Source organism: Polyodon spathula, chromosome 56 (genome assembly GCF_017654505.1).
Source record: "Polyodon spathula isolate WHYD16114869_AA chromosome 56, ASM1765450v1, whole genome shotgun sequence".
Lineage (NCBI taxonomy): Eukaryota > Metazoa > Chordata > Actinopteri > Acipenseriformes > Polyodontidae > Polyodon > Polyodon spathula.
In genome coordinates, this window is record NC_054589.1 from 1,157,502 (window position 1) to 1,184,145 (window position 26,644).

General features: G+C 38.2%; 1 protein-coding gene across 5 annotated transcripts in view; it reads left to right on the plus strand.

Moving 5' to 3' along the window:
- LOC121307485 (myomegalin-like) overlaps positions 1 to 26,644 on the plus strand; it is a 52,976-nt gene that overhangs the window by 14,610 nt on the left and 11,722 nt on the right. For 2 of the 5 annotated variants that reach the window (XM_041239661.1, XM_041239662.1), the window contains exons 10-38: positions 11 to 145; positions 378 to 497; positions 793 to 885; positions 1,133 to 1,351; positions 1,765 to 1,935; positions 2,257 to 2,373; positions 2,803 to 2,940; positions 3,439 to 3,618; positions 4,231 to 4,425; positions 4,916 to 5,107; positions 5,555 to 5,687; positions 6,087 to 6,226; positions 6,680 to 6,796; positions 7,305 to 7,451; positions 8,343 to 8,455; positions 8,823 to 8,962; positions 12,431 to 12,583; positions 13,662 to 13,777; positions 13,969 to 14,112; positions 14,387 to 14,479; positions 14,882 to 15,255; positions 15,534 to 15,981; positions 16,212 to 20,703; positions 22,210 to 22,326; positions 22,705 to 23,311; positions 23,881 to 24,113; positions 24,219 to 24,270; positions 25,577 to 25,714; positions 26,262 to 26,464. In XM_041239661.1, coding sequence (XP_041095595.1) covers positions 11 to 145; positions 378 to 497; positions 793 to 885; positions 1,133 to 1,351; positions 1,765 to 1,935; positions 2,257 to 2,373; positions 2,803 to 2,940; positions 3,439 to 3,618; positions 4,231 to 4,425; positions 4,916 to 5,107; positions 5,555 to 5,687; positions 6,087 to 6,226; positions 6,680 to 6,796; positions 7,305 to 7,451; positions 8,343 to 8,455; positions 8,823 to 8,962; positions 12,431 to 12,583; positions 13,662 to 13,777; positions 13,969 to 14,112; positions 14,387 to 14,479; positions 14,882 to 15,255; positions 15,534 to 15,981; positions 16,212 to 20,703; positions 22,210 to 22,326; positions 22,705 to 23,311; positions 23,881 to 24,113; positions 24,219 to 24,270; positions 25,577 to 25,714; positions 26,262 to 26,464 — 9,520 coding nt within the window. The remainder of the gene's footprint in view (positions 1 to 10; positions 146 to 377; positions 498 to 792; positions 886 to 1,132; positions 1,352 to 1,764; positions 1,936 to 2,256; positions 2,374 to 2,802; positions 2,941 to 3,438; positions 3,619 to 4,230; positions 4,426 to 4,915; positions 5,108 to 5,554; positions 5,688 to 6,086; positions 6,227 to 6,679; positions 6,797 to 7,304; positions 7,452 to 8,342; positions 8,456 to 8,822; positions 8,963 to 12,430; positions 12,584 to 13,661; positions 13,778 to 13,968; positions 14,113 to 14,386; positions 14,480 to 14,881; positions 15,256 to 15,533; positions 15,982 to 16,211; positions 20,704 to 22,209; positions 22,327 to 22,704; positions 23,312 to 23,880; positions 24,114 to 24,218; positions 24,271 to 25,576; positions 25,715 to 26,261; positions 26,465 to 26,644) is intronic. The other 3 variants (XM_041239665.1, XM_041239664.1, XM_041239663.1) reach the window with 3 other exon arrangements.

Below are 26,644 nucleotides of genomic sequence, written 5' to 3' on the forward strand. Positions count from 1 at the left end.
ATTCATCTAGAGCCTGGCTGAAAAACATAAAGAACTGTCCAACCTGGAAGCAACTACCCGACAGTTAACTGGAGAACTGGAGAGCACTAGAATGATGATCGATACTCTGAAAAAGAGATTGGAAGAAGCAGATGAAGACAATAAGGTGAGATTTCAATTAGTAGTAAAGTAACTAAACGCATTTTTTTTTTTTTTAAATCCACATGCACTACAGTTTTACTTTCAGGGGGAAGTAAAGTATTTAACAGTTTCTGTAAAGCAGAATGGTACATCTTCTGATCAATTGGATCAAGTTTGGTGATCTACTTTTTCATAATTCTGTTGCCGCTGTTTTTATATTTACCGTGTTCCACATGTAATATATTTCTTTTCTTTAGAATCTCAACAGAAGGCTTGAAGAAAGGGTCAATGAACTGGCTTTTGAAAAGAAAAACAGTCTGAAGAGAGACAAAACTATCCAAGGCCTTAGTCTTGTGCTCAAGGATAAAGATAAGGAGGTAAGCATTTATTTTAAAAGCTTTGGCAACACCAGAGAATCATGCCAATAAAGCTCATTTGAATTTGAATTTTATAAAGTGTTGTGTACTTTACAGAGCAGTCGTGTTTAACCCTTTGCGATCCATTTATTCAGCGCTTGTCAGGCACGTCAGGTCCAATTTATTTTCACACATGCTGTTTATTTTACACGCGCTGTTTTAATTAATTTTTTTTCAGAGTAAAACAGGTTATAGGACTGCAAAGGGTTAATGTTGTTGCTGTTAATACACTTGCCCTCTTCCTTGTTCTTAATAGATAGAGGAGCTTTGCCATGAAATTGAAGACCGGGACAATGCTTTAGTAAAGGCCAGAGAAGCTGCCCACAAGGCACAAATCCAGAAATACCAGGTACAGTACCAGGGATGCATATGATTGTTGTACTTGACAGTTTTCCATATATCTAGTTTAGTTTATTCAGTTGTAATGAAACTTGATAAGTAATTTTGAGTATCAGAATCTGAGCAGACACCTGCTCATCTGTCTGTCACACTAATCGTAACAGGAGATGTATGTCACTGATGTACTTAATTAGAAATTACAGTTTGATTTTCTCCCAGTTACACCAGCGAAATGTCTCCTGCTGTCCACTTCTTAGGGTGCTGAGGAGCATCAGAGTCTCCTGACAGAGAAGGAAGCTGAGCTGGCAAAGCTGCTTTCAGACCATCACGCCAACACAATGGAGAACCAGAAGCTACAGAGAGCCCTTGGCCGAAGGGTGCAGGAACTAAGTGACCTTAATCAAACCAAAGAGCAGCTGGAGAAAGAACTGGAAGACATGCAGGAGCTGAAGAACAAAGGGGATAAGGATGTTAATGTTAGTATGAGCTGGACTGTATTGTGTGTGGGGTTATGAATTAGAAACATATTGTCATATTGTCCGCTGAATGGGAGGCTTTTTTCTGGGAATGGAATTGTACTGGAGGTGTGTCTACGTATGTATGTAAAATGTTCTGGTTTACGTAATCCAGAAAACTGCTTTCACTGTTGCGATGGCATTATCTATGGTTATTGATAGTATACGAATCTGGGGATATAAGTTGTCTTTCCGGCTGTTTTTTTGTTCATATATCACATTTTTATTTTTATTTTCACATGCGAGTTATGTTATAAAACCTAAAATGCAGCACCCTGCTTCCCTCGTGTGGAGTCTAAAGGTAAACTCTGGATTCCACTGGACTGGAGGAAGCGTACTTGGTAATGCCAGTTCTCTTGTTGTTTGTTTAACAGGATCTGAGGAACCAGCTGAAAAAGCTGAATGGCGAGATGGCAGAGAAAGAGCATTCCTTGGAGCAGCAGTACCAAGCGCTGTTGAGCGAGAGCAAGCAGAAAGTACAGAGCCAAGAAATCACTATCAAGCGCCTGACCAGCAGTCTAAATGAAAAGGATCAGCTGCTCCAGGTGAACAAGTGCAGCTATCCTAGTAACTGCTTTTAAAAAACAAAATCCTTTTTTAGGATTCATAATTGCATTTTTGTGATTTATAGTATGACAGTGATGAAGCATTTTATTGAGTTAAAATCAGATTGCTTGACACAAGCCTTGATGCAGTCTTATCTGCATTGAATGAGAATATCTTTGACTGCTTGTCTAGTTTTGATTACATTATGCAGGGCGCTTTGTTAGTTAATTTTACATGTAGTGAATGTATAGCATAGTGACTTACTTGCTTATAAAATAATATCCTTGGACATACATTATATTTCCTTATATCATTTTTAGGAATATTTGAACCTGGCTAAAGGTGCTGATCAAGAGAGGAATCGCAGCCCTGACGGGAGGGATGCCATGCTGGCTAAGTTACGGGAACGTCTGAAAGAGAAAGAAAAAGCGCTAGAGGTATTCCATTTTTCTTAACATTATACTTCTTTCAGTGTTGAGATCACTGATTGTAACTCCTTAAGTTACAAGATGTACATGTCTAGTCTGTCTCTGTTCTGTGCTCAGTGCACATCTGCATTGTTTTTTTTTTTTTAAGCAGACTTTATTTGCTCAGTGTTAACCTGGTATCTGGGAGCAGAAATGTAATGTTAAAATTATAGAAACCCTTAAATATACTACATGTATGTACTATATTTTACTGTACAAGAGTCTTTCAGTGATTCACAGTTCTCAATTTTTTTATTTATTTTTTAATAAGTCAAGTAGAGCAATAACAATAAATACTTTATACAACTGGATTTTATTGGATACCCTGGAAATGGTGTACAGGATAGGATCTTTCCACTTTTTGTAGTTAAGAAGTATTTTACTTGTCTCTTTGTGTAGCAAGCTATTGATGAGAAATTTGCTGCCATTGAGGAAAAGGACAATGAAATCAGACAGCTGCAGCTGTCTTTACGAGAGAAGGAGCGCGATCTTGAAAGACTGAACAACCTTCTTTCTCATAATGAGGAGACTATTAATGTAGGTTGAACTATTTTTACAATGGTTTAGAATGTTTCTGCCAATAAAGGTGCACGCTTCCGAAACATTTGTCTCATAAGACATTCTTTCTTGTTGCTTAGCTTTTCAGCACATTTTTCCTGCCACAATGCTATGATTTGACTTCCTGTGTTGCGTGTAAAAAGACCCTTCCTGAGTCTATGCTTATGTTTTGCTTTCTCTAGGAAACCAAGGGCACACTTGGGGTCTTATTAATTGTAGCATAAGAAGCAAGTAGAGAGAAAACTGAGTATAAAAAATATATATTTTGAAAATAGTTACTGGAACTAGGTACTGAATATTTGTATGCAAACAAGAGGTAAATATTTGGTTATTATATATCAAGTACACTGTTCCAAGTTTAATAAAAGTTGTAGATTTTGCACTGTATTGCTCATGCTATAAAGAATGAATTGTACTTTTGTGTTAAATTGTTTTCCTGTTGAGTTGATTAAACAGCTGCAGTATCTCTTGTATTAGAGCTTTGACGGTGTGATCAAAGAAAAAGATACAGAGCTGCAACACCTGGTGAATTCTTGTAAAAACCTTCAGAGGGCTAAGCAGGAACTGGAAGACAACTTGGCACGTGCACTGCGAGAGAAGGATGCTATTATATCTCAGCTGCAACAATCGCTTGCTAACAAGAGCAAAGACTTGGAGGTAAAACAAGTTAGGAGAAGCAGTGGCCTAAATGAATGGCATCTAATGTCTTTCACCTCTGGGACATTGGATTCCCATCCGGAGCAGGTGAAAGGAGTGGTCTCGGCCAAGCCCTCAGTATATACTGTACCTCGCAGAAACTACTTGTCAGTCTCTGATTGAAAAGTTCAATTGTGTTCAATTCAAGAGGCATTCACAATAAATCTTACCTTGGCTAATGTTTTTCTTCTGGGGCGAGGAGGCAGTTTGGCCTCTGTGAAGAATTCTTTATTCATTAAACCATGAATTGATGAGAAAATTATGAAAGTGTTTCCTAAAACAATGATCTTGCTCTTGAATTTCAGAGCTTCATTATAATGTAAACATTTTTAGTTTTCTGCTTGTTTTGGGGTAGACTATTACTACAGTTTAATATCATATGGGATTTATAAGATTTATATATATATGATCATTGGATTCATTGACAGTTCATATGCTCTAAATAATCAATTGCAACAAAACCACAAGAAAATATTTTTTTTAAATAAATGCATTTAGGACCTGACAGTAACTCAGTTGTCAACATTGTTTTCTTTTTATGGTGATTTTTGGTTCTTGTTCTTTATCTTTCAGGAAATGGCAAACACATTGCTAAACCAGACTCAGAGCAACGTGCGGGACCTTACTGAACAGTTGAGACAACGGTTAAAACTAACCGAGACCATGTTGGCAGAGGCTTATAAAGACAAAGAGCGACTGGTATCTGAAAATCAAAATGCGGTTGAAGGACTTCTGGCCACTGTCGGCAGCAAAGATCAACTTCTAAAGGTGAAGGGACGTTTTTTAAATTAATTTTATATTGCATGTTTTTTAAGGATTTGGTAGAGCTCTCAGAAACATGTATAACCTCCAAGTATATTTGGTAAAACAGAGTGTAATGATCTGCAAGGGGCAAAATGTTGCAGGGGGACAAGTTAATGCTTAGATTCAAGTATACTAGATGTACTTGGAGATTAGACATGATATTGACAGCTCTATTGAGGCCACCTGGGTGCTTTAAACTTCTGGGTATTGAAGTCACCAGGATGTGATGACTGAAAGAAAAAAAATATATACAAAGTGAATCTCAACACAAAGAATGCATTAGTTAAGATAACTGACATTTCCACAGCCACTGATTAGCTGTTAGCTGCTGCAACAGTATGCCACTGTAAAGGATTTGATTGAACAGGTAACTTTACGCTGTCTTGGTGTACAATGCCATTGCTGTAAAAATTATTATTATTCGTAAATAATATTTTGCCTCTGTGTCTTCTAGGAGTCTGCTGAACATTATAACCGCACCTTGGCAGAACGTAATCTTGAAATCCAGGATCTAAGGAGGCATCTTTCTGAAAAAAAGCATGAAATATCCATCTTGGAAAAACACAGTTCAGTGATAACGCATGAGAAATACATCGAAATTGCAGAGCTCAAAGTGTTGCTTACAGAAAAGGATACCATTATAAACGTAGGTTTTGACATCGATTTGTGGTATTGGTGGCAAACAAAACGGGAGGGTGTAACCAAAAAAAAAAAATACAATTCTACATTTAAAGATCATCTTGTTTATGGTCTCATCCATAATTAGCTGTTAACATTTACATTTGTGTAAAGAAGTTTGCAGCCTTGTATACAGTTGTCACATGCCACCTGTAGTCAATAAACATAACTTCGCCTCAAAAATCAGCAGATCAAAATGACATCCAGATTTCAAACTATTTTGAGAAGGAGAAAACAATAATTTAATTACAGAAAATGCTACAGCAATAAAAAAAATAACAACTATCACCAAAAACTCTCCAAATAATTACAGCTCTTATGTACAGTTGGATGTACATTATTTTGTATATATATAAGAACATAGAATCCCTATCAGAATGGTTTTTAATGGCTTTTTTTCTGATATTTACCCCAGAAACTAGTGGAGAGCGGACAAGAGAGAGATAAATACCTGGCTGAGCTGAAAATGCAGGAAGCTCCCATACCACGGGTGCTAGAGTTGAAGCAGACTATACAGATCCTGCAGGAGCAATTAGAAGAGAAAGAGGGTAAGATTAATTACCAGGAGTTAAACTGTTTGATAGAGACTTGCACGGTAACTCAGGCATTAACATGACATTCATGTTGTTCCTTGTAAAGGTCTAGGTCAACCGAAAGGTCTGGGATTGGTAAGTCATCTAGTGCACAGGTACTGTGTGTTTCCAGCAGTAGAATCTGCTCAAAGCAGGTTAACACTTGTAAAAAAAAAAAAAGCTTGATGCAATTTCTGATCAACAGTACCCCACAGCCACTCAAAATTATTACAAACATTATAAAATTAAGGGGATTTAAAAGGTGCAGTCATTTTGAATGGCAGAATATCATGCATTTTGGTGTGCTATTGTTAAAGCTTTGATGCTTTGGTTAATGGAACACTATATGATTGATTCATTTATTAATTTTTATAGCTGAGTTGACACAGAAGAAGGGTGATGAAAGTGTGGCTAAAATACCCGTCATTAAAAAGAGTGCAGTAACTTTGAAAAAAGAATTGGCACAGAAAACTGATGACCTGAACAAGGCTTTGAAGAAAGAGAATGAGTTGCAGGTAGGTGTTGAAATGCCCTCCTGTAGCTTTTTGTTGACTCTTCCCTATGCTGTCCTAACACCGTATAATTGAGCAAATACAGGGTATATACATGAGATTAGCACACTTACATGTGAGTAGAGTTGAGGAGATAAAAGAAAAGGGAAAATCTATTTGAACTTTTAAACTTCTACAAACTGTTTATTTGAATCTTTATTGAGAAATACCTTTTTCAAGCAGAGGCAGTTGTTAACAGGAGTGTTATGTTACGCCACCTGTTGAAATGACACGAAATATGAAATGTTGGAGCATTTGCATCTTCCATTTGTGTTAATGGGTGCAATTTAATTGTATTTTTTTCCTTTTGCTAAATTGACATCTTTTCTACATTCACTGTTGGTAGAACAATTGTGAAATGTATAAAGTAAATACAGTACTTGAATGTAATGTTGTAATAATTACTTTCTCCCACAGATAGAGGTTGCTGAACTTCGTTCTTTGTTGGCAGATCTGGAAAATCGTCATGAGGCTCAGGCTGCAAATATAGAGTCTCTGACGAAAACCTTGGATGTCAAGGATGAAATCATAAGGGTAGATATATCCTATATGTCTTGGAATCTTACCAAGCAAACTCATGCTACGTGTGATTTGTGCTGGATTTAATCCCAGGCCTTCCAGAGGCCAGTGATTGAGCCAGCCAACTTGTTCTTTCTTACCTTTTTAAGCATCAAATTATTTTTAATATACATATTCTATTAATTGCTTTGAGTATATGGAGTGAGTATTTTGACAGTCTGCACTGTTGCTAGTAGCCAATGTTTGTACAAAAGAGAGAGATTTAGATAGAAACACTAGTGTGTGTGTGCCATCCACAAACGTGGATATCTGTGAAGTAAACCACACTGTTTTTAGTAGTAATGCTGTTTTGGACGGTTCACAATGTAAAATATTTTGTGCAGTAGTTCTGCCCCAGAGCTTACACCTGTTCCATAACGCAATACAGTTCCCCCCCCCCCCACTTCCTTACCCTATCCCTAAATATACAGACAACCAACTGATTTCTATGACACGTTTACATGAGCTGTGCTTTCAATTGCAGGATTTGCATACAAGACTGGGAAAACCGCCTAAACACAGCGGAGTGGAACTGCAGACCCTGAGAGGGGTGGTGACGAGGGAAGGAATACAGAGCCCAGGGATCCCTCAGAGAGAGGAGACAATCATTGGAGGAAACAGCCAGCAGGAGGTATTTTTTATAATGTGCAGTACAGGTACATATAATTAGGGATGTGATTTTTTTTTTTTTTTGTCACAACAAAAAATAGACAATTTCACAGAATGGTCTCGGCTACAAGATTTGAATGTAACATGTGACCTGCTCTGACAAAATCAGTTGCATGTCACCAACACGAAAAGAGAAAAAATGGCGTCCCTGAACAATTTTTGGTTTTTGTGTTATTTTGTTAGTTTGAAATCTAAACTATAACTTGGTAACTCATCATATTACTCTGCTGGTTGCTTAGACATTAATTACGCCTCTTTGTTGCAGTTCCAATTTCATGCTGAGTGGAAATAAATGTCAAAATTCACAGTTTCTATGACCCCCGTGACAAAATCACATCCCTACATATAATGTACTTAATTTACAGGTGTTGCCTGCAGTCAAGCCAATCGCCTCGTTTCATCCACAAACTACTGTCTAGTAGCTTGCAACTTGACCAGTAGGGGTCGCAGAAGTGCAAGCAGGTCAGCTGTCCAGCATTTTCCCTGAGGGCCCCCAGCACAATGGGATTAAAACTAACAGTCAGACATTTTGATTCTGTTCCTTGGACAGAAGCACCTGCCAACTAAATGCTTATGATCAGTCCACTGTTAAAGTGTGTCAGATTGGTTGTTGCACACAAATGTGTGTGCTGTATGTTGTAGTTGTCTTCACCTTGTGGGAAAGATTATCTGCAGAGCACCATTGCTGTGCAGGAAAGGTTATCTTTCTGTGAAGTTATTTATTGTGTTGCTTCCCACTATTTTTTTTTTTTTTCGTGTACACATTAAAACAATACAGGGTGACTTTTTGAAGTTGCTTAACTAATGTAATATATTTTCCTGATCATTGCTAAAAACTTGAATATATTCCCAGGCTTTGCCTGCTCTGCAAACTGTGCTATCCGAATATGAAGCACTCAACACGGCTCTGAAGGCAGAGCAGCAGCTTTACTCCAGCCTTGTAAGGACAGTGAAGGAGCCAGACAGGTAAAAACCAACACAAAGTGATGACAGCTTCCAGACCGTTTGCTGTGTGTTTTAGGACCTGCTTTTTCTGCAGTTTACCATTTTGTTAAGCAACACATGAATTAAAGGGATCATAAAAAAATAGAGACTTGTGTTGTTTTTCTAAGACTTTTTTACTCCTTTAAGGTCACTTGGCTTTACTGACACTGTATTTTTACTGTAAATCACCAAGTCACCTGAAAGAAAGATGTATAGTTGATATAATAGTTAAAAGTAGATCTATTGTAACATACATTCACACGTATATACATATTTATGTATGTATTCTATGTGTTGAATAAGCCTGGTATTTTTCTTTAACAAATTTCTCTACTCTGGTCTGGCACAGTGCACAACGCATCCATAATTTACAGATGGAATTAACTGCAGTTCAGTTACTGAGGCAGCAGTTGGAAGAGGGCATCAGAAGTAATGAAGATCTGCAAAAGAACTTGGAGAAAGAGCTGCAGCGGGCGAAAAGAAAAGAAGGTGCAGTACATGGGGACAAATTGGGTTAGCTTTGAATCTAAACACCAACAAACTATTTTTAAAGTACTAACACTGTACATAATCGGCAATACAAGCACAACCTAAATACAGCTGCATTAAAAATATATATAACACCTTAATGTTTTAAATTCTTAATGGGATTTTGCCAATATTTGTATGTTGGAAGAAAATCAATTTCTTATAAACCAAATGTACATGTTTTCATGTAGATTTTAGCAATTCAAATATCTATATTTTTCAGTGCTCACACTTGGTTTGTTTTGGTCAGCTTTATTTCAAATCAAGTTCTATTTGGTTTGTTGAAAGCTATTTTCCAAACCAAGCTCAGTCCCCTCCAGAGTTGTTTATAATTGAACAAAGGGGTCTCAGTTTGTTTGGAATAGTGCTTCTAAAATCAAATTATAATATTATTTTACTATTTATTTTTAAATTACACTTTATAAAATGGAAAAATGCTTTTCAATTTTAGCATTCTTGCGTGATTCCTATTCAGAAACCCAGTGGGGATTATTAAGATGTGCTGCATTTTATTGTCCTTTTGCAAGTTTGATAAAGCTTACTATTTTAAAAAATACTATTTTTATAATGAATGAAGCATGGTGTAAAAGCAAACAATATTTGAAGAAACCCCTTGTACTTGCAGCTTGGTTCCTACCACGTGTATGTAATGCAGTATTCATAACTTTCTTGTTTACATCTTCATGTTTTGTCACCTGTTTGTTTAGCTCTGCTTTTCATTTCAATTAGAAGTAGCCTTGTTTTGGATAAAAAAAGATATGCTCAGTGTTTTATCTTGTATTAGTAGAATGTTTTCTAGTAAATATTCTCATATTTGTTAACTGAATTTTAAATGAAAAAAAGAACTTGAATGAGCCTCTGATTTGAAGAGGAAACAGCTATGGGAGCAGGCTGTGCTTGGACATCAAACATCTGCTTTCTTGCTTTTCATCATTATTTCTATCCCCATTATTTACAGTGACTTGTACATGTTGTTCGTTCTTGTTTTTTCCTCTGTCCTGTTTCTTTACTTATCACCTGTAAAACTGTCTGTCAAGGGTAAAATAAAAACATTACTCTCTGACTCTTTCACAGCTGATATTTGTATATTTCCATTCCTTTCTGCTTTTCCTAATGAGTTTGTCCTTTGCAAACAGCATGACTAACATTAAATGTCCTCTGTATACTGTAGGTCTTTTAGTATTTGGCACAAAACATCTAGTATTGCATGAATATAAATAAATAAAATGTACAAGCTGTCAATGTTCCTTTGTCAGATGAGAGTGTATGAGAAGAAGCGTCTGACTTCAACAGTATTTGTCAGTAAATTCTGTTTTAACCCACCGATTCCATACACAATACAGTACAAGAGCACAAAAAAGCCAACATCTTACTATCTCCTGCTTGGGATGGATTTCCTCAGTGTATTAGTGGAGTTGTCTGTGTGAGGCTAGTTCATCCAGTTGGAATGAAACGTGATTCCATATCTTTCTAATTCCATGGACAAAGAAACACTGGAGTGCATTCAAGACCAGCAATTGACCGGAGAACTCTCATAGCCTCATTGAGGCTGTTATGAATCAATAACGGTCCATGGCTGATCTTGAATGCATTGTGTGATACTGGTCCTGTCCTGTCCTGTCCTGAAAGTTACTAAGTACTACACAATGGTTTACATTTTAGCCATTTAAATATTATTACAGTAGTAAAATATTAAAATAAACTACAGTTATGAAAATAGTTTATAAATAATACATATATTACTTCGTTACAGGATTTATTAAAAAAAAAAAAAAAAAAAAAAAAAAGCTGCAATTTTATGTAAGAATTTGATTTCCTAATGGTCGAGATGCATTGCTGTCATTTGAGGTTGCTTGGAGCAATGCTTAGCGCTGCAGTCTGTCAAATGAGACTGTTGTAAATCCGTTTCATCTGCTAATCAGTTAATCCATGGAAAGTAGTGTGTGACCTTGTGAGTTGCTAAAAAAAAGATCAAAGAAAAGTAGTTAATTATATACAAAATAATTTAAATCACTAAAATAGCAACAAAAATAACTTGCTAAACCACAACTGCCTTATTGTAGTTCTGTAACAGGTAAAGAACACTTGCAAAGCACCTGATTTTACACTTTCCTTTTTTAGGTTATGTTAAAAAATGCCCTTATATTTAAGTTAAAAATCCCAGTTAAGGCAAATTTAAATATGAAAAATAAAACTTTATCCCCCCCAAGATGTTTACAAAGCACCGTTATACACTAAGTAGTTAAAACACATTATGTAAACTGCCTAATAGTGATATGTTTTTACCATGCTTTGTTCATTACCTAGCATTATATGATTTATATAAGATGCCTAAAAATAATAACTTTGCCATGCTTTGTTCATAATATTAATTCATTACCAGTCATAGTCTTATATTGAGTCACAGATCCATTTTATTTTTCCAGTTTCCATTTCTCAGAATATATTTTGATAAACTTACCATGTTTAGTGTTGATCTCTGTCCACTGGTTAGTTTGTCCCTCCATCTTTAGTGGCACTTCACTATTTCATGTTGTTGCTTCCTGCATTCTATTATCCATGTGTCCTTACATAAACAGTTGTTCGGCCCTTTTAAGATTTTACAGACTTCAGTTAAATCCCCCTCCTATCTACATGTCATTAACAAACTGGGGGGAATGCCACTGCCCCACCACTTGGCTGCCTTTGGAGAAAATGTCCAATTTGCCTTCTAAACATCATACTGCAATGTGCTGTCTAAATAAAAGTACAGTACCTCTTAGCCACATTGTTGTTTTCTGTGTTGCGAAGATAGCTGTGAACAGCAGTTTTCTTGGAAATTTGACATTTTCTCAGAAAACAGTACAAGACATGGGGTTGTCAAATTACTTGGTTGTATTGACCCGTGACATAGCGTACAATTGCATGAATTCTGTAAATTGGTTTTTTGCTGTGCTTGCATAGCCCTAGCCAACCATCAGTTCATTTAAATAATAATAAATGTTTTCAGCTTTCTATGTACTGCATGTATCATAAGAGAACTCTGCCATGTGTCTGTATGCAGTATGGCTTTACAAAAATACAGTAAAAACTTCAGTAAAGTAACCTTAGCCACTTATTAATTGTTCACTTTGTTACAGTATAAGGACCAAAAGTAAAACTAACATTCAGAATTTGTGTAATTTAAACTTGCTAATTGTGTAAAGCAGGAGTTCTCAAACTGGGCGTCGGGGCAGGTTTCAGAGGGCTTGTGAAACGCCACCTCACAAGCAGGCCAGTTAGTTAATTAGTTTCATATTTGCAGTGAGTATTGTGTTGATAGCCCCAGTTAGAAAATGTTTGAGAACCTCTGGTGTAAAGTAAACATGAAGAGTAACAACAAAGCAAATTTAAAAAATCCTGGATAATTTTAGTGCCTGCTATATCTAGACTTATTGTGATTTATTTTAGTGACTGATGCGCAGACAGGCCTGATTGATCCCAGGGAGGTGGAGACTTTGAAACATCAGCTGGAGGATGCTCAGCGCTGGAACACCTCTCTGCAGGCCAGGCTTGGGGAGATCCAGGGCAGGGGAGGGGGAGTAGGAGGCACAAATGACACATGTGAGTCTCTTATTGTACAGTACCTGACATCTTCATGTGGCAGGGACCCTACGTTTTCCAGTTGCAGAAATGTATTTTCTTTTTTATGCACAGTGCATGTGATGTGACAGATGTGATTCTTATAAACGGAGTGCACTGTATTTCAGTTTATATCAACACGTGGATTTCTATAAGAAATGCATTTGCCAGAAAAGATTATTTTGTTTCTCTTATTTACCCTTCCGTATGGTCAATAAATTGCGGTGGAGTCTTTGTAAATTTTCTTAATTTCTCCATGTTTGTTTTCCCTTGAATTTTGATTTCTTGCATATCAACAGGAAATAAAATGTGGCACACTGAAATAGAAAAGGGTGCTTCTTTTTATGGATCGATAAACAGAGACAGACAGACGGATACATAGATACCGAGAGAGGAGACACATTTTAAAAGAAGCCCCTTTTTAATTCTATCTGTCTGTCTCTGTATCTAGATAGATATATTGGATCAAAGTGTCTGCTAAATGACTAAAAAATAAATATACCTCACTATAACGAACCTTTTGTGGTCCAAGCCTTTTGTTCGATATATTAAGGGGTTTGTTGTAGCGAAAGGACAATCAAGGATTGAAGGATAAACTGTTGGAGTAAGTTAATGAGATGAGATTGTTAATAAAAGTAGAATTTATGAATACCTGTCCGTTTCATGTATACAGCATTCTGCCTTTACTTTTATCCTATTCATTAAAGACGCACCACATCTTAATCCTGTATGCAAGAATCCCAAACTGAGTTTTTATTCCAAATCAACCCGACATGAAAAGTTTATAAGATCCTTGAGGAGTTGTTTGTTTGTTTTTTAATCAATTTTGCTTTGCCGCATAAACATAGTGCTTCTTGACAACCTATTTTCATCACAGAGATATGCCTGCGTTACTCCTTTTTTCAAATGATCAATATAGTTTTCAGCTTTGTTGCAACATGAAATGATTTTTGTTCCAGAAGCAAAGTTACACAGTGCATGCTTTTTATTAAGACAAAAGCGTTGACTTCACTGCAGAGGTGGCATATATATATATGTATATATATATTTTTTTTTGCAGCTGACATCTTCAGTTTTACTGGTGACCAGACCTCCTATATGAGTATATATTTGGGAGAGCATGATGAACTAGAGCAGGATATAGAAAATCTTTCCCTACCAGAACTGAGGCGAAAGGTAATTAAGAAAATCTAAAAAATATAAGGAAACAATGTGGCTTTAAGCTATTTAGTAAAATTCTAAATAACAAGATTTGTTTATGTTGTTGCTGTTGTTGTTGTTGTTGTTGTTGTTATTATTATTATTATTATTATTATTATATTATGCATATGTACTGCTGCAGTTTATTTAAAAAAATTGCATTACAGGTCCAAGAACTTTTGGAGTATGTGAAAGAGTTGCAAGCATTCAATAAGGATCTTCAGAACAAAGCTTCATTAACTGAGAACTCAGTCTTGGCTTCTGTGGAGCAAGACAAACAGGATATATTGACATTGTCTTCACAGAATAAGGTAACGGAACAAATTAATAATTAATTTAATGCTCAAAGTTATTGACTGTAATTGAATGATTTTAATGCAATTTTGTTTTATGGTTTAAGTTTCTGAAACCGTTCATTGTTTTTCATTCTTGTATTGCCTCTTTTTGTTTAACAGCAGTGTTTAAGGCATTTTGCATTAAGGACATGCCATTCTGTTTTACTTGGAAATTTTCAATTTATAATTTTCATTCCATCGTTGCTTTTCTTTACAAAGCCATTTGTCATCCTCATTCCATTAATTATAGCTCCTTGAAAAGAAGCTGGCAGATGCTGTGAAAATAAACAAGGCCCTCCATGACCAGCTAAACAGAGAGGGTCAAAAATCTGCTGAGAATGTGGTAAGACTGGAAGATTTTATTGCATGTTGTTCAAGTTTTAAAAGTTCAATTAAGTTTATTAAAGTAAGGTAATGAAGTATTTATTAGTAGGACATAAATTCATATAAAGATGATAAACTAAATAAAATATTAAAAAAATCCATATTGCACACATATAGGTCATATTTTAAAAAAAAATAACATTGCATTAATTATCTTTTATAAGTTTCATATTTATACAGATTATTAGTTATGTATGCATACAGCTAGATTTTCAAGTTCCCCTTTAAGTAAAACAATGTGAAGGAAAGTAGCATTTATGACAAAAGATTAAGTATGAAATAAACTTTTTTTATTTTATTAATATGGTCAAAAAAGTTCTGGCCTGATTCCATTGTCTTTGTCATATGTTTTACCTCTTAGATAAAACCCCAAGTTAAAGATCAAGAGATTCAAACATCTCCACAGAAGGAGAGGATTTCATCCCCCCAGGGGAACAGAGCTGAACATCAAGGTAACAAGAGTTCAGGGATAAAGCCACCAGCGGTATACAGAAAGGAATCCACCTCTGCTTCATCTGATAGCAAAAAGACGAAGCTGGATCTGGAGGATCAGAATGTAGTTGAATCAGAACTCAAAGACACATCTTGCCAGATGGAGACAATTGGAAAAGGGCTTAAAACTGCAGAGAAGAAGCCATGTAAAGATGAAGGAAATAATCAGAATATGGAGATGGAGATAGCGTCTTTAAGATCTCCTTTGACTGAAACTGGATCAGCATCAGTAATTGATCTCAGGTAAGATTAGGCTGTAATATACACTTGAGAAGGGTGCTTCTGATAGAAATGAATGCTAATGACCATGCATCTGCTAATGCAAGGAATTGTCTAAATCTAGTGTCTTGAATGACATTAGGAAAAGTTACATGCATAGCAAGAACGTAGATTATTTAGGTTAATAAACATATACCAACAGTGTCTGCATTTTGACAGCAGGGAAGGGTATTCCAGTGGAGTGGAGCTCTGTAGGTGATCTTAAAATGTGCTTGAATAAGTTTTCATTCTCTCTTTTACAGAAATGAACTTGCCAGGCTGCATAATGAGAATACTAATCTCCAAGGCATTGTGAAAGAAACACAGTCCACAGAGTTCAAAGAAAGCTGTGATGATTCAGGAGATGGAGAAATCAAAAATGATCTAAATAAAGTGGTGGAAAGGTTAAAAGCAGAATTAGTGGATGCCAGAAAAATTATCAAACTCCTAAAGGAACAACTGGAACTTAACTCCTCCATGGACAGTGAAAACAGTTTTAATCCAGACCTGATTGTAAACATGGCTAAAGAAATTGATCGTCTGAAAAAGGAACATGAAGCCTCCACAAAAAGAAGGGTAATCCTGGAGAAAATCCTAAAGGAAATGGAGGCACAGCAGCCAAGGGGTATTGATGAAAGTGACCAGCGAAGAAATTCACAGGAAACATTACAACGGCAAGAAGCAAGGAGATATGCAACACCTGGGTCCACAGTGAGTGTCATCTTTTAGTTTACTCACACCTGTAACACAAATGTCTGATGCAGTGTAATGATGTAGTTTAAGAAGCGATCTACAGAGCTACACTGCTTACATAAAGAATATTCAGTTCCTTCCACTGTTAATGTAGCACAAGGGCTACTGTTGTGTCTGCTTTTGATTCATTATACTACAAGCTAGTGTGATATTGAGTGATATTGATTCCTATTTCTTTGTTTGTGCAGACTGGTGCAAAGTCCCGTCTTCCTGTTCCTGTGAAGTCCTCCAAGGCAGCAGTCAATAATAATACTAACAACGGAGCTAATCGGAACACAGACCTGGACCCACAAGTTGAACAGCTTCAAAGTGCCCTTGAGGAGAAGAACCAAGAGTACAGAGAACTGCAGGAAAGTTTACGCACAGCAGAGTTCACCCTTACACATCAGAAAGTGAACAAAACGGAAGCTACTCAGACCACAGACCCAAGTAGTGACTCGATCCTTTATAAGCGGATAGATCAGCTTCAGAAAGCACTTCAGGAAAAGAATCAACTTAATAAAGAGCTGCAGGAATTGCTATGCAAAGCTGAGTCTGCACTAGCAAGTCAGAATACTGATAGAACAGGTCATCCATATAAAGACCTGAGTCATCAACAGGAAGAGAAGCTTCAGAAAGCCCTTCTGGTAGATCAATTCCAGAAAGGTTTTCAGGAGAAGAATGAGCTTAACAGACAACTTGAGGAAAGGTTATCTGGAGCAGAGGCACGTCTGAATGTGAACAGAACTTCAACTAGTACGAACACAGACCTGGACCTTCACCAGTTGCAGAAAGCTCTTCAGGAGAAGAATCAGATTAACAAAGACTTGTTGGAAAGACTACATGGGGCAGAGTCTATCATAGAACATCTAAATGGTAATAAATGTGTAGCTAATCAGAACGAAGACATGGAACTTCATCAGCAGGTTAACCAACTTCAGAAAGCCCTACGGGAGAAGTGTGAACTTAACAAGAAACTTGAGGAAAGACTATATGAAGCAGAGTCCACCTTGACAGTTCTGAATGCTAACAGAGCTTCAGATAGTACAAACATAGACCTGGACCTTTGCCAGCTGCACAAAGTCCATGAGAAGAATCAAATCAACAAAGACTTGCTGGAAAGGCTACACAAGGCAGAGTCAACCATAGAACATCTGAAATCTAGTAGAGCTGTGGCTATTCAGAATACAGACGTCAATCTTTCTCTGCAGGTAGATCAGCTTCAGAAAGCCATTTTGGAGAAGAAACAACTTTACAAAGAGCTTCAGGAATTTCTACAGACAGCAGAATCTACCCTAGAGGCCCACAATGCTACTGGAACTTCAGCTAGTCCGAATAAAGAACTGGCTCTTCATCAACAGGTAGATCAGCTTCAGAAAGCCATTTTGGAGAAGAAACAACTTTACAAAGAGCTTCAGGAATTTCTACAGACAGCAGAATCTACCCTAGAGGCCCACAATGCTACTGGAACTTCAGCTAGTCCAAATAAAGAACTGGCTCTTCATCAACAGGTAGATCAGCTTCAGAAAGACCTTCAAGAGAATAATTACCTTTACAAAGAGTTACACGAGTTACTGAGCATAGCTCAGTTGACAATTGCATATCAAAATACTAACTGGACTTCCACTGGTCCAAACACAGACTTGGAACTTCATCAGCAGGTAGATCAACTCCATAAAGGTCTTCAGGAGAAAAATGAACTGAACAGTCGACTTCAGGAAAGGCTGTCTAGTGCAGAGGCACGTTTGAACGTGAAGAGAATTTCAGCTAGTACAAACACAGACCTTGATCTTTACTGGTTACAGAAAGCCCTTCAAGAGAAGAATGAACTTAACAAACACCTTGAGGAAAGACTAGGCACTCCAGAGGCAATTCTGAATATGAACAGCAATTCAGCTAGTACGAACACAGACCTGGACCTTCACCAGCTGCAAAAGGTTCTTCATGAGAAGGATCAAATCAACAAAGACTTGCTGGAAAAACTACACAGGGCAGAGTCTACTGTAGAACATCTGAAATCTAGCAGAGCTGTTGCTAACCAGAATACAGACCCAAGTCTTTATCTGCAGACAGATCAGCTTCAGAAAAATATTTTGGAAAAGAAACAACTTTACGAAGAGCTTCAGGAATTACTGCAGACAGCAGAATCTACCCTAGAACGCCAGAATTCTACTGGAACTTCAGCTAGTCCAATTAAAGAACTGGATCTTCATCAACAGGTAGCTCAGCTTCAGAAAGTCCTGCAGGAGAAGAATTACCTTTACAAAGAGTTGCATGAGTTACTGCATGCAGCTCAGTTGACCATTGCATGTTTAAATGCTAACCAAACTTCAGCTGGTCCAAACACAGAGTTGGAATGTCATCAGCAGGTAGAACAGCTCCAGAAAGCTCTGCAAGAGAGGAATGATCTCAACAGACAGCTTGAGGAAAAACTATCCGGAGCAGAGGCACGTCTGAATGTGAAGAGAACTTCAGCTAGTACAAACACTGACTTGGACTTTCACCAGTTGCAGAAAGCCCTTCAGGAGAAGAATCAGATTAACAAAGACTTGCTGGAAAGAGTACACAGAGCAGAGTCTGTCATAGCACATGTAAATAGTAAAAAGGGTGTAGCTAATCTGAATGAAGATATGGAACTTCACCAGCAGATTGACCAGCTTCAGAAAGCAGTTCGGGAGAAGAATGAACTTAACAAACAACTTGAGGAAAGACTGTGCGCCACAGAGGCACTTCTGAATGTGAACAGAACTTCAGCTAGTACGAACACAGACCTGGACCTTAGCCAGCTGCAAAATGTCCTTCATGAGAAGACTCAAATCAACAAAGACTTGCTGGAAAAACTACGCAAGGCAGAGTCTTCAGTAAAACATTGTAATGCTTATGGTGCTGTAGCTAATCCGAACATAGATCTGGACCTTCAACAGCAAGTGGACCAGCTTCAGAAAGCCCTGCAGGAGAAGAATGAAGTTAACAAGCAACTTGAGGAAAAGCTGTCTGGAGCAGAGTCCACCATAACAGTTATGAATCCCAACATAACTGTAGCTGGTCAAAACACAGACCTTCACCAGCTGCAAAAAGCCCTCCAGGAAAAGAATGAACTTAACAAGAAACTTGAGGAAAGGCTGTCTGCAGCAGAGTCCGCCTTAACAGTTCTGAATGCTAACAGGGCTTCAGGTAGTACAAACATAGACCATGACCTTCACCAGCTGCAAAAAGTCCTTCATGAGAAGAATCAAATCAACAAAGACTTGCTGGAAAGGCTACACAAAGCAGAGTCAACCATAGAACATCTGAAATCTAGTAGGGCTGTTGCTAATCAGAATACAGATGTCAATCTTTATCTGCAGGTAGATCAGCTTCAGAAAGCCATTTTGGAGAAGAAACAACTTTACAAAGAGCTTCAGGAATTACTACAGACAGCAGAATCTACCCTAGAGGCCCACAATGCTACTGGAACTTCAGCTAGTCCAAATAAAAAACTGGATCTTCATGAACAGGTAGATCAGCTTCAGAAAGACCTTCAAGAGAATAATTGTGTTTACAAAGAGTTACAAGAGTTATTGCGTGCAGCTCAGTTGACCATTGCATGTCTAAATGCTAACCAAACTTCCACTGGTCTAAACACAGACTTGGATTGTCATCAGCAGTTAGATCAACTCCAGAAAGGTCTACAGGAAAAGAATGAACTTAACAAACAGCTTGAGGGAAAGCTGTCTGGATCAGAGGCATGTCAGAATGTGATGAGAACTTCAGCTAAAACAAAAACTGACCTTCAGCAGCTGCAGAAAGCCCTTCAGGAGAAGAATCAGATTAACGAAGACTTGCGGGAAAGACAACACAAGGCAGAATCTTTTATAGAACATCTGAATGCTAATAGAGGTGTAACAAATAGCAATACAGAGCTGGAAGTTCACCAGCAGGTAGAGAAGCAGCAGAAAGCCCTTCAGAAGGTGAGTGAAGTTAACAAACAACTTAAGGAAAGACTATGTGCTACAGAAGAACTTCTGAATGAAACCAGAACTTCAGCTAGTACAAACACTAACCTGGACCTGCAGCAGCTTCACAAAGCCCTAAAGGAGAAGAATAAACTTAACAAACAACTTGAGAAAAGGCTATCTGAAGCAGAGTCCACCTTTGCAATGGAATGTTATCAACGTCAAAAAGACATCCAGGAGAGAACTGAAATTAACAAAGAGCTACAGGAGAGATTACGTGAGGCAGAGTCTACCATAGAATGTCTGAATGATAATCCTAACCCAGACACACACCTTCATCAAATGGTAGATGAGCTTCGAAAAACCCTTCAGGAAAAGAACCAATTTTGCGAAAAGCTGAAAGAAAGATTATTCACAGCAGAATCTACCACATCCCATCTGAATCCCAACATAGCTGTAAAGAATGAGAACCCAGGCATAGACCACCTTCAGCAAGTAGATCAGCTGCAAAAAGCCCTACAAGAGAAGACACAAATTATCAAGCAACTTCAGCAAAGGCTACACACAGTGGAGTCCGCCGTAACCCATCTGAGTGCTAACAGAGCTGTAACTAAACAGAGCACAAACTTGGACCTTCAAAAGCAGGTAGACCAGCTCCAGAAAGCTCTTCAGCAGAAAAAGCAAATTAACGAGGAGCTGCTGCAAAGACTGTGCACTGCAGATTCCACCATAGCACATCAGAATTCTAATCACACAATGTGTGAAGGTAAGCAAAAACAAGTCTTTGTTCATATAGTGTAGTTTTAGACATAAAAGTATATGAACTTAGTAGTAGAACAAGTCTGTTCTTTCTAGGTTTATCTCATTTTTCAATCAACCAATATGTATACTCAAACAACGTTAGGGTCAGCTTTTAAAATGAATATTGCACGAGTATTAATTCATTCATTTAAAGACTGTTAAGTCCATTAATGATTCAAAATGTAAAACTCCACAAACAGCTTGCTGATAAGCAGTCAATTGTGAGAGCATTGGTAAATTACATGCATCAATAGATTCAAGTTTTTACTGGAAACCATGTCTTTCTAAACATTCTATGCATATTCATTAGGGTTCCAGTCTGGTGAGCATAATGGCTAGTCTTATGTGTTGGTTGAATACCCAACACTAGTTATCCATAAACACCAAGTCAGGGCTAATAGAACTAGCAAAAAGTCTCATCTCTATATTATCATAAAGCAATAAATTGGCATTTTCAATTAAATGCAGCCATCAAAGCTTATACTTGGCCAAACCATTACAGATGCTTCTCCAAAACAGCAGCTATCTGCCTTGTGACAGACAGGCATTGCTACCTTGTTGCTCTCCAAAATCTTCTAATCACTTTGATTTGTAAGTAAAGAACATAGACCTCAATTTCCTCAACTGATTTCAGGTGCTGTCTGGTAAAGCCTAAATCATCCATATCTTTTTTTCTGATCTTGGTAGCATGGTACTTACTTTAACCAGTACATTTGAATTCCAGTAGCTTGCTATTGTTACAGTTTGGCAAAGGATAATTGCATACTTTAAAATAATATTAAGCCCCTTTCACACTGGCAGTCCTACCCGGGTCTGTTCCCGGGTTCTGGCTACGCGGGTTACAATCTCACATAGTGTGAAATCGCATACCTTGGTTGTACCCGGGTTGACTCGGGTCTCATCAACCAACCTCAAGATGGTCAACGCCATTGACCCGGATCGATTGAGACAAAATGCATGACGGTCGTTCATGAGCCGACGGAAGAACAAGCAGCCACGCCTGCGTGAAAGTTTCACTTCCGAAGGAACGTTTCTCTCTTCTTTTCATTTATTTAGTTTTAGCCATATTTTAGTTGATTTGAGACACAGCATGAGCCAGATTGCAGCACCGATACATTTGCTCTAGTCAACATTTGGGCTGACGGTTCAATCCAGAGAAGTGGGGATGGAAGCATCCTTAACCATCTGCTTCTTGGGCATTGATACGCTCATTGTGCACTTATGTACTTGTGTCTGTCACCCTGGTCAACCCTGCTTTAGCAAAAGCAGCGTGAAATCATGCACCCGACCCACATGATACTGGGTCCTGACCCGGGTAGAGCATGCCAGTATGAAAGGGGCTTTAGATTGTGCTGTGCTGAAATGTAAGTAGTTGATTACATGCTACCACACTTTGACATCTTTTCTAAAAAGGATTACGCCATGCTTTGGTTGTCTTGAACTCTGCTATTTTGTTGTGTGTTGTCTGTAGCCGGGACTTCTTTGGAACATGATGACAAAGAGGTTCAGGTGGATTTGCAAGACCTTGGTTACGAAACCTGTGGAAAGAGTGAAAATGAAGTGGATAGGGAAGAAAACCGTAGTACAGGTAGAAAACATGCCCATCGAGACTAATCAACAAATTACATGGCATGTTGTGTGGTTAACACTTCTTCCTAGACAAGGATCTTACAAATCAGAAGAACTAAAATTATTATTTTGTAATTAATGAACCAATTCATAAATTCTTCTGCATAGTATCTCTGCTGTCTACCTTGCATGTTTTGTTATCTTTGCTACATGTTTTTTGTACTGCCTTGTCTTTGCAATATGTGATTCTGGTGGTTTGACTTTAAATCAATACACATCTTCAGTTATTTAAAAGTAAAGACAACATGTCATTTGCAGTAGCTAAATGCACTTTCGCTTGTTGGATTTATTTGTCACAAAACTATACAGTAATCCATACATTTTTTATGTTTTGCAGAAAATGATAATCGGCTTAAAGAACACATGAATGAAGCCAGCCTCCCATCCCTGCTCAAAAGAGATGGACAATTCTTCTCTATGGAGAATCTTGATACAAACTCGTCAACCTCTTATCCAAGTTCTCCCTGTCTGAGCTCACCCAAAATCAGCACGAAGAGCCTGCAAATCTATGATGACTATGGTTTTACAGACGACTTGGGCGAGCTCAAGCAGCAAGTTATGGAACTGAAAACAAAACTGGAGAATTATCAGAGGGTTATTCACCACCTGCAGAGTCTTCACCGTAGAAACTCCCTGTCAAGTGATCTCTTGACCATTGGGTCAGAACCAGGCCAGCAGACCACAGTGATGCTCCAGGAAGAACATGGAGATTTAGAAAAGGATGGCCAAGAGATGTGTTCTCACAAGTCTTTGGGTCTGTTTAGCCAAGACCACAGCCAGATTGGAAACTTTCCTTTAGGCCATGATGATGAAGACAAGCAGATGCTGAAGGATGAGATAGCAAGCCTTAAGATTGAACTTGACAAGGAGAAGGCCTCAAACAAGAATATTTTGGAACAGTTGCATCAACTTCAATCAAAAATCAGATCAGCATCCCCAGCTAGGTGAGAACAGTATTCTAATATAAAAGTTAAAAGTGGTCGTTTTGATCAGCCTAAACCCCACCGTAATAACAGGTGGGTTTTACTGGTGAATCGCCCTGGATTGCATTAACAGCGTATTTGTAGGTATCCTGCAATTACCCCTCAAAATAAGTGGTTGATGCAATTCAATGGGATTCCCTAATAGTGAGAAGGTGGAGAGATTGTGAATTGACTAGATGTGAAGTAAGAATTAAAGAGCGGTGTGATTGATTATAGGGAGATATTGAAAACAGTTCCATTCTTGGTTTTACTGTGAGTTTAATAAGAGACACTTGAGCTTGTTACCTGTACACTGGGGCTAATGAAACACATCTAAAAGTGGTAAATGCAAGGATTCCGTGCCGATAGCACTTGACAATATGGAGTGACTTGTCAATAGAGATGTAGCAGTTTTGGGCTGTGTATCTATATATTTTAAACCATGTGGAATGTCTTTGAAACATTTAATCTAGTTGGGAATAGAGAAGTAGTTAAGTAACTTCATGGCCCTGTGTGGTGTTTAACTGTGTGTTCTCTTTACTTCTCAATAGGTTTGATTCGCTGGTGCAGTCCCAGGCTCGAGAGCTGTCACAGCTCAGGCAGAAGATGAAGGATTCTCGCAGCCTGGGCATGCTGCACCATCACCAGCTGGAGGATCTCAACAGGTCCTTTGAAGAGCTACTGCAGGCCAGTGATGTGGATTACTATGTGGGGAAAGCTTTCCGGGGGCAACTGGACAAGAGCCTTTTAGTGCTTGAAAAGCTAGAAGACCAGCTTGAGTGCGGTGAGCAAACAAAACACCGCACTGGTTGAAGTCTGTTGCAGTTGTGTGGTGGTTTATCCATTGTACAGGTAAAGTCGCAGTATTATATTTATTTTTCTGTTACAGGGGGTGGGTATGCAGACAACGAAGACAACACACTTCTTGAATTTGCAGAAAGGTATGCTTTTTTAAAAAACCTGAAACACTCACTCAAACAAAACGTAAACAGTAATACTGTTTTTGTGGATTTTGTTTTCTTTATTCTTTTATTAAATGAACTATTATGATCAGAATGTGCAGAGCGTCCATGAGTGGCTCACCTGGTAAAGGCACGGCCAAGTGGTGTACAGGGTAGGTCCAGAGCCGTACCGATCCTTGATGCACCCTGTGCGAGATATAAATCCAGCACCCACCCAGAACATGCAGTCAGCGAATTAAAAAAAATTAAAAAAAAAAAAAAAGGGGGGGGGGGGGGGGGGGGGTTCAAAATCTCTGTAAATGTTCTATGAAATGCACCAATAGAAACGAAACCTAGAGCCTGCAAATGTGCTTTCTATTTTGCAATGTACGGTAACTTCTTTATTAACTTTAGGCTACATTAAAGTAAGTACTGTGTGTTTGCAATGTATTCATTCTTGATTTATAAGTTTTATTTAATGCCTGGTTAATATAGATGTTCTTAAATTATTTTTCACATCAGTTTAGTTTATACTGTAGTGCATTAATCTACATGATTAATATGAGAAAGACATTACTGTCACACACACTTAAAGTGCTCTCCACAAATATTTGTTATTGTTCTCACCCTGCGCTGCTTGTTGAGACGTTGTAGCATCCTCTGACTGCGGGTTTGGAGCCAGTTCTTCCACTGGCTTGATAGTTTGCGTTCCTTTTGTTTGCATGGCTTTGTCAACTTGTACTCGGCTCCTGATGGTTTCTTCTTTGTTTCCATGTTATTGCAATAATGATTGGGAGGGGAAAAAATGACTTGAAGGGGGTGCCGATTGGCTGACAAATAATAAAGTGCTTTCATTTCTTTAGTCATGTTATTTTTGTTTTGAATTGTTATTACTACTACATCAAAGCTACAGCGGCCCCTACTGGCCTGGTGCCTGGTGAGCTCAAGAGGACACCTGTAAGACTGGCCTTTGGCCTCCGGGGGCTGGTTTTCTGTCGAGCTCCTGGGTGTAAAGAGGCGATTGGCTTGGCAGTGGAATCGGAGGATGTTTCTCCTGAGCTGTTGAGAGAACATAATAAACATTCTAAACTGGGGAGCGAAACTAGTAAAACAATTGGGCACAGGTTATGTACATGCATGCTGGAATCAAGTTAGCTTTTCTATGCTGGTAATTGTTTTTCTCTTTTGACATGAATTTAAACTGTCCAAAGTTTCTGGAGTCTGCATGCGTATGCAGTGTCTTCTATCTTGCCATTAAAAATTTTACTTCAATGAACAAAGAGTGTTTCTCTTTCTCACTGGTTAGTCCTGAAAGCCTAAAGCATGAAATAACCTACCTCCGAAAACAACTTGACAGTGAGAGGAGGCAGCTGCAAAAGCAGCTGAAAGATCTTGCGAGACACAACCAGAACTTAGCCCAAGCCACAGAGGAACAGCTAGATGTGTAAGTTTGCACCAAGGCTTGGAGTCTTCACTGGAGATAATGCATGCTGGCTGTGTTGGTGTTCTGCCTTTCCCTGGGTTCATCTGTCACATACTTAGCTTAAAATATATACATTTAAGTTAAAGAAATACTTAAAACTCCTGTTGCAGTCTTATCACATTTTAAACCCTTAAATGTCCCTACCATTTCTCTGTTGTTGCAATAATATTATTCATTGTCAATGTCCTATTTAATCCACCTCTTCCCCTGGCTCAGCTCTCCAGACTGCTGGGGCTCTGCAGACGGCTCAGTCTGTCACGCCTGGCACTGACTCTCTGGTGCACCTGTACTGTAGGGTGGATTAAATATTCAGATTGATTTTGCCAAATGGGAGTGGTACATTAAGTCAGAAATATATAATTGCAACCCATAATACATTCTTCATTTAACCTCATTCTATTTGTCTTTGTATTGTGGCAAAAGTTCCATCAACAAAAATATGGCTAGGGAGGAGTGGATGGAGTTCTATTCTTGTTTTCGTTTTAATAATTGCTAATAATCCTTGTAGGCTTTCAAGGGAGGTGCAGGAGAAGAATAAGGTGATCCAGCAGCTTCAGCTGCAGGTCAGGAGCCAGTCAATAGAGCTGTCTACTAGCCACAACTCTGATTCAGAAGCTTCCGACAGATATAGGACTCTGGATAGCAGATCAGACGCTCTGCATGCGCTCCAGTGTTTTGAAGGGAAATACGGCCAATGCCGAACATCTGAAGGTAAGCTGTAGGGATTTGGAAAAGGTCTAATGGGAATTTATTAGGTAGTACTTTTGGCTGAGCTAATGACATCTAAGAACCCTTTATTAAACTATGCATGATCTTTCTTTAGAAGAAGCTACTGAAACCGTTTATATCGTTGGTAGGGCTAGATGGGTCTAGCAGGGTAACACTGTTTTA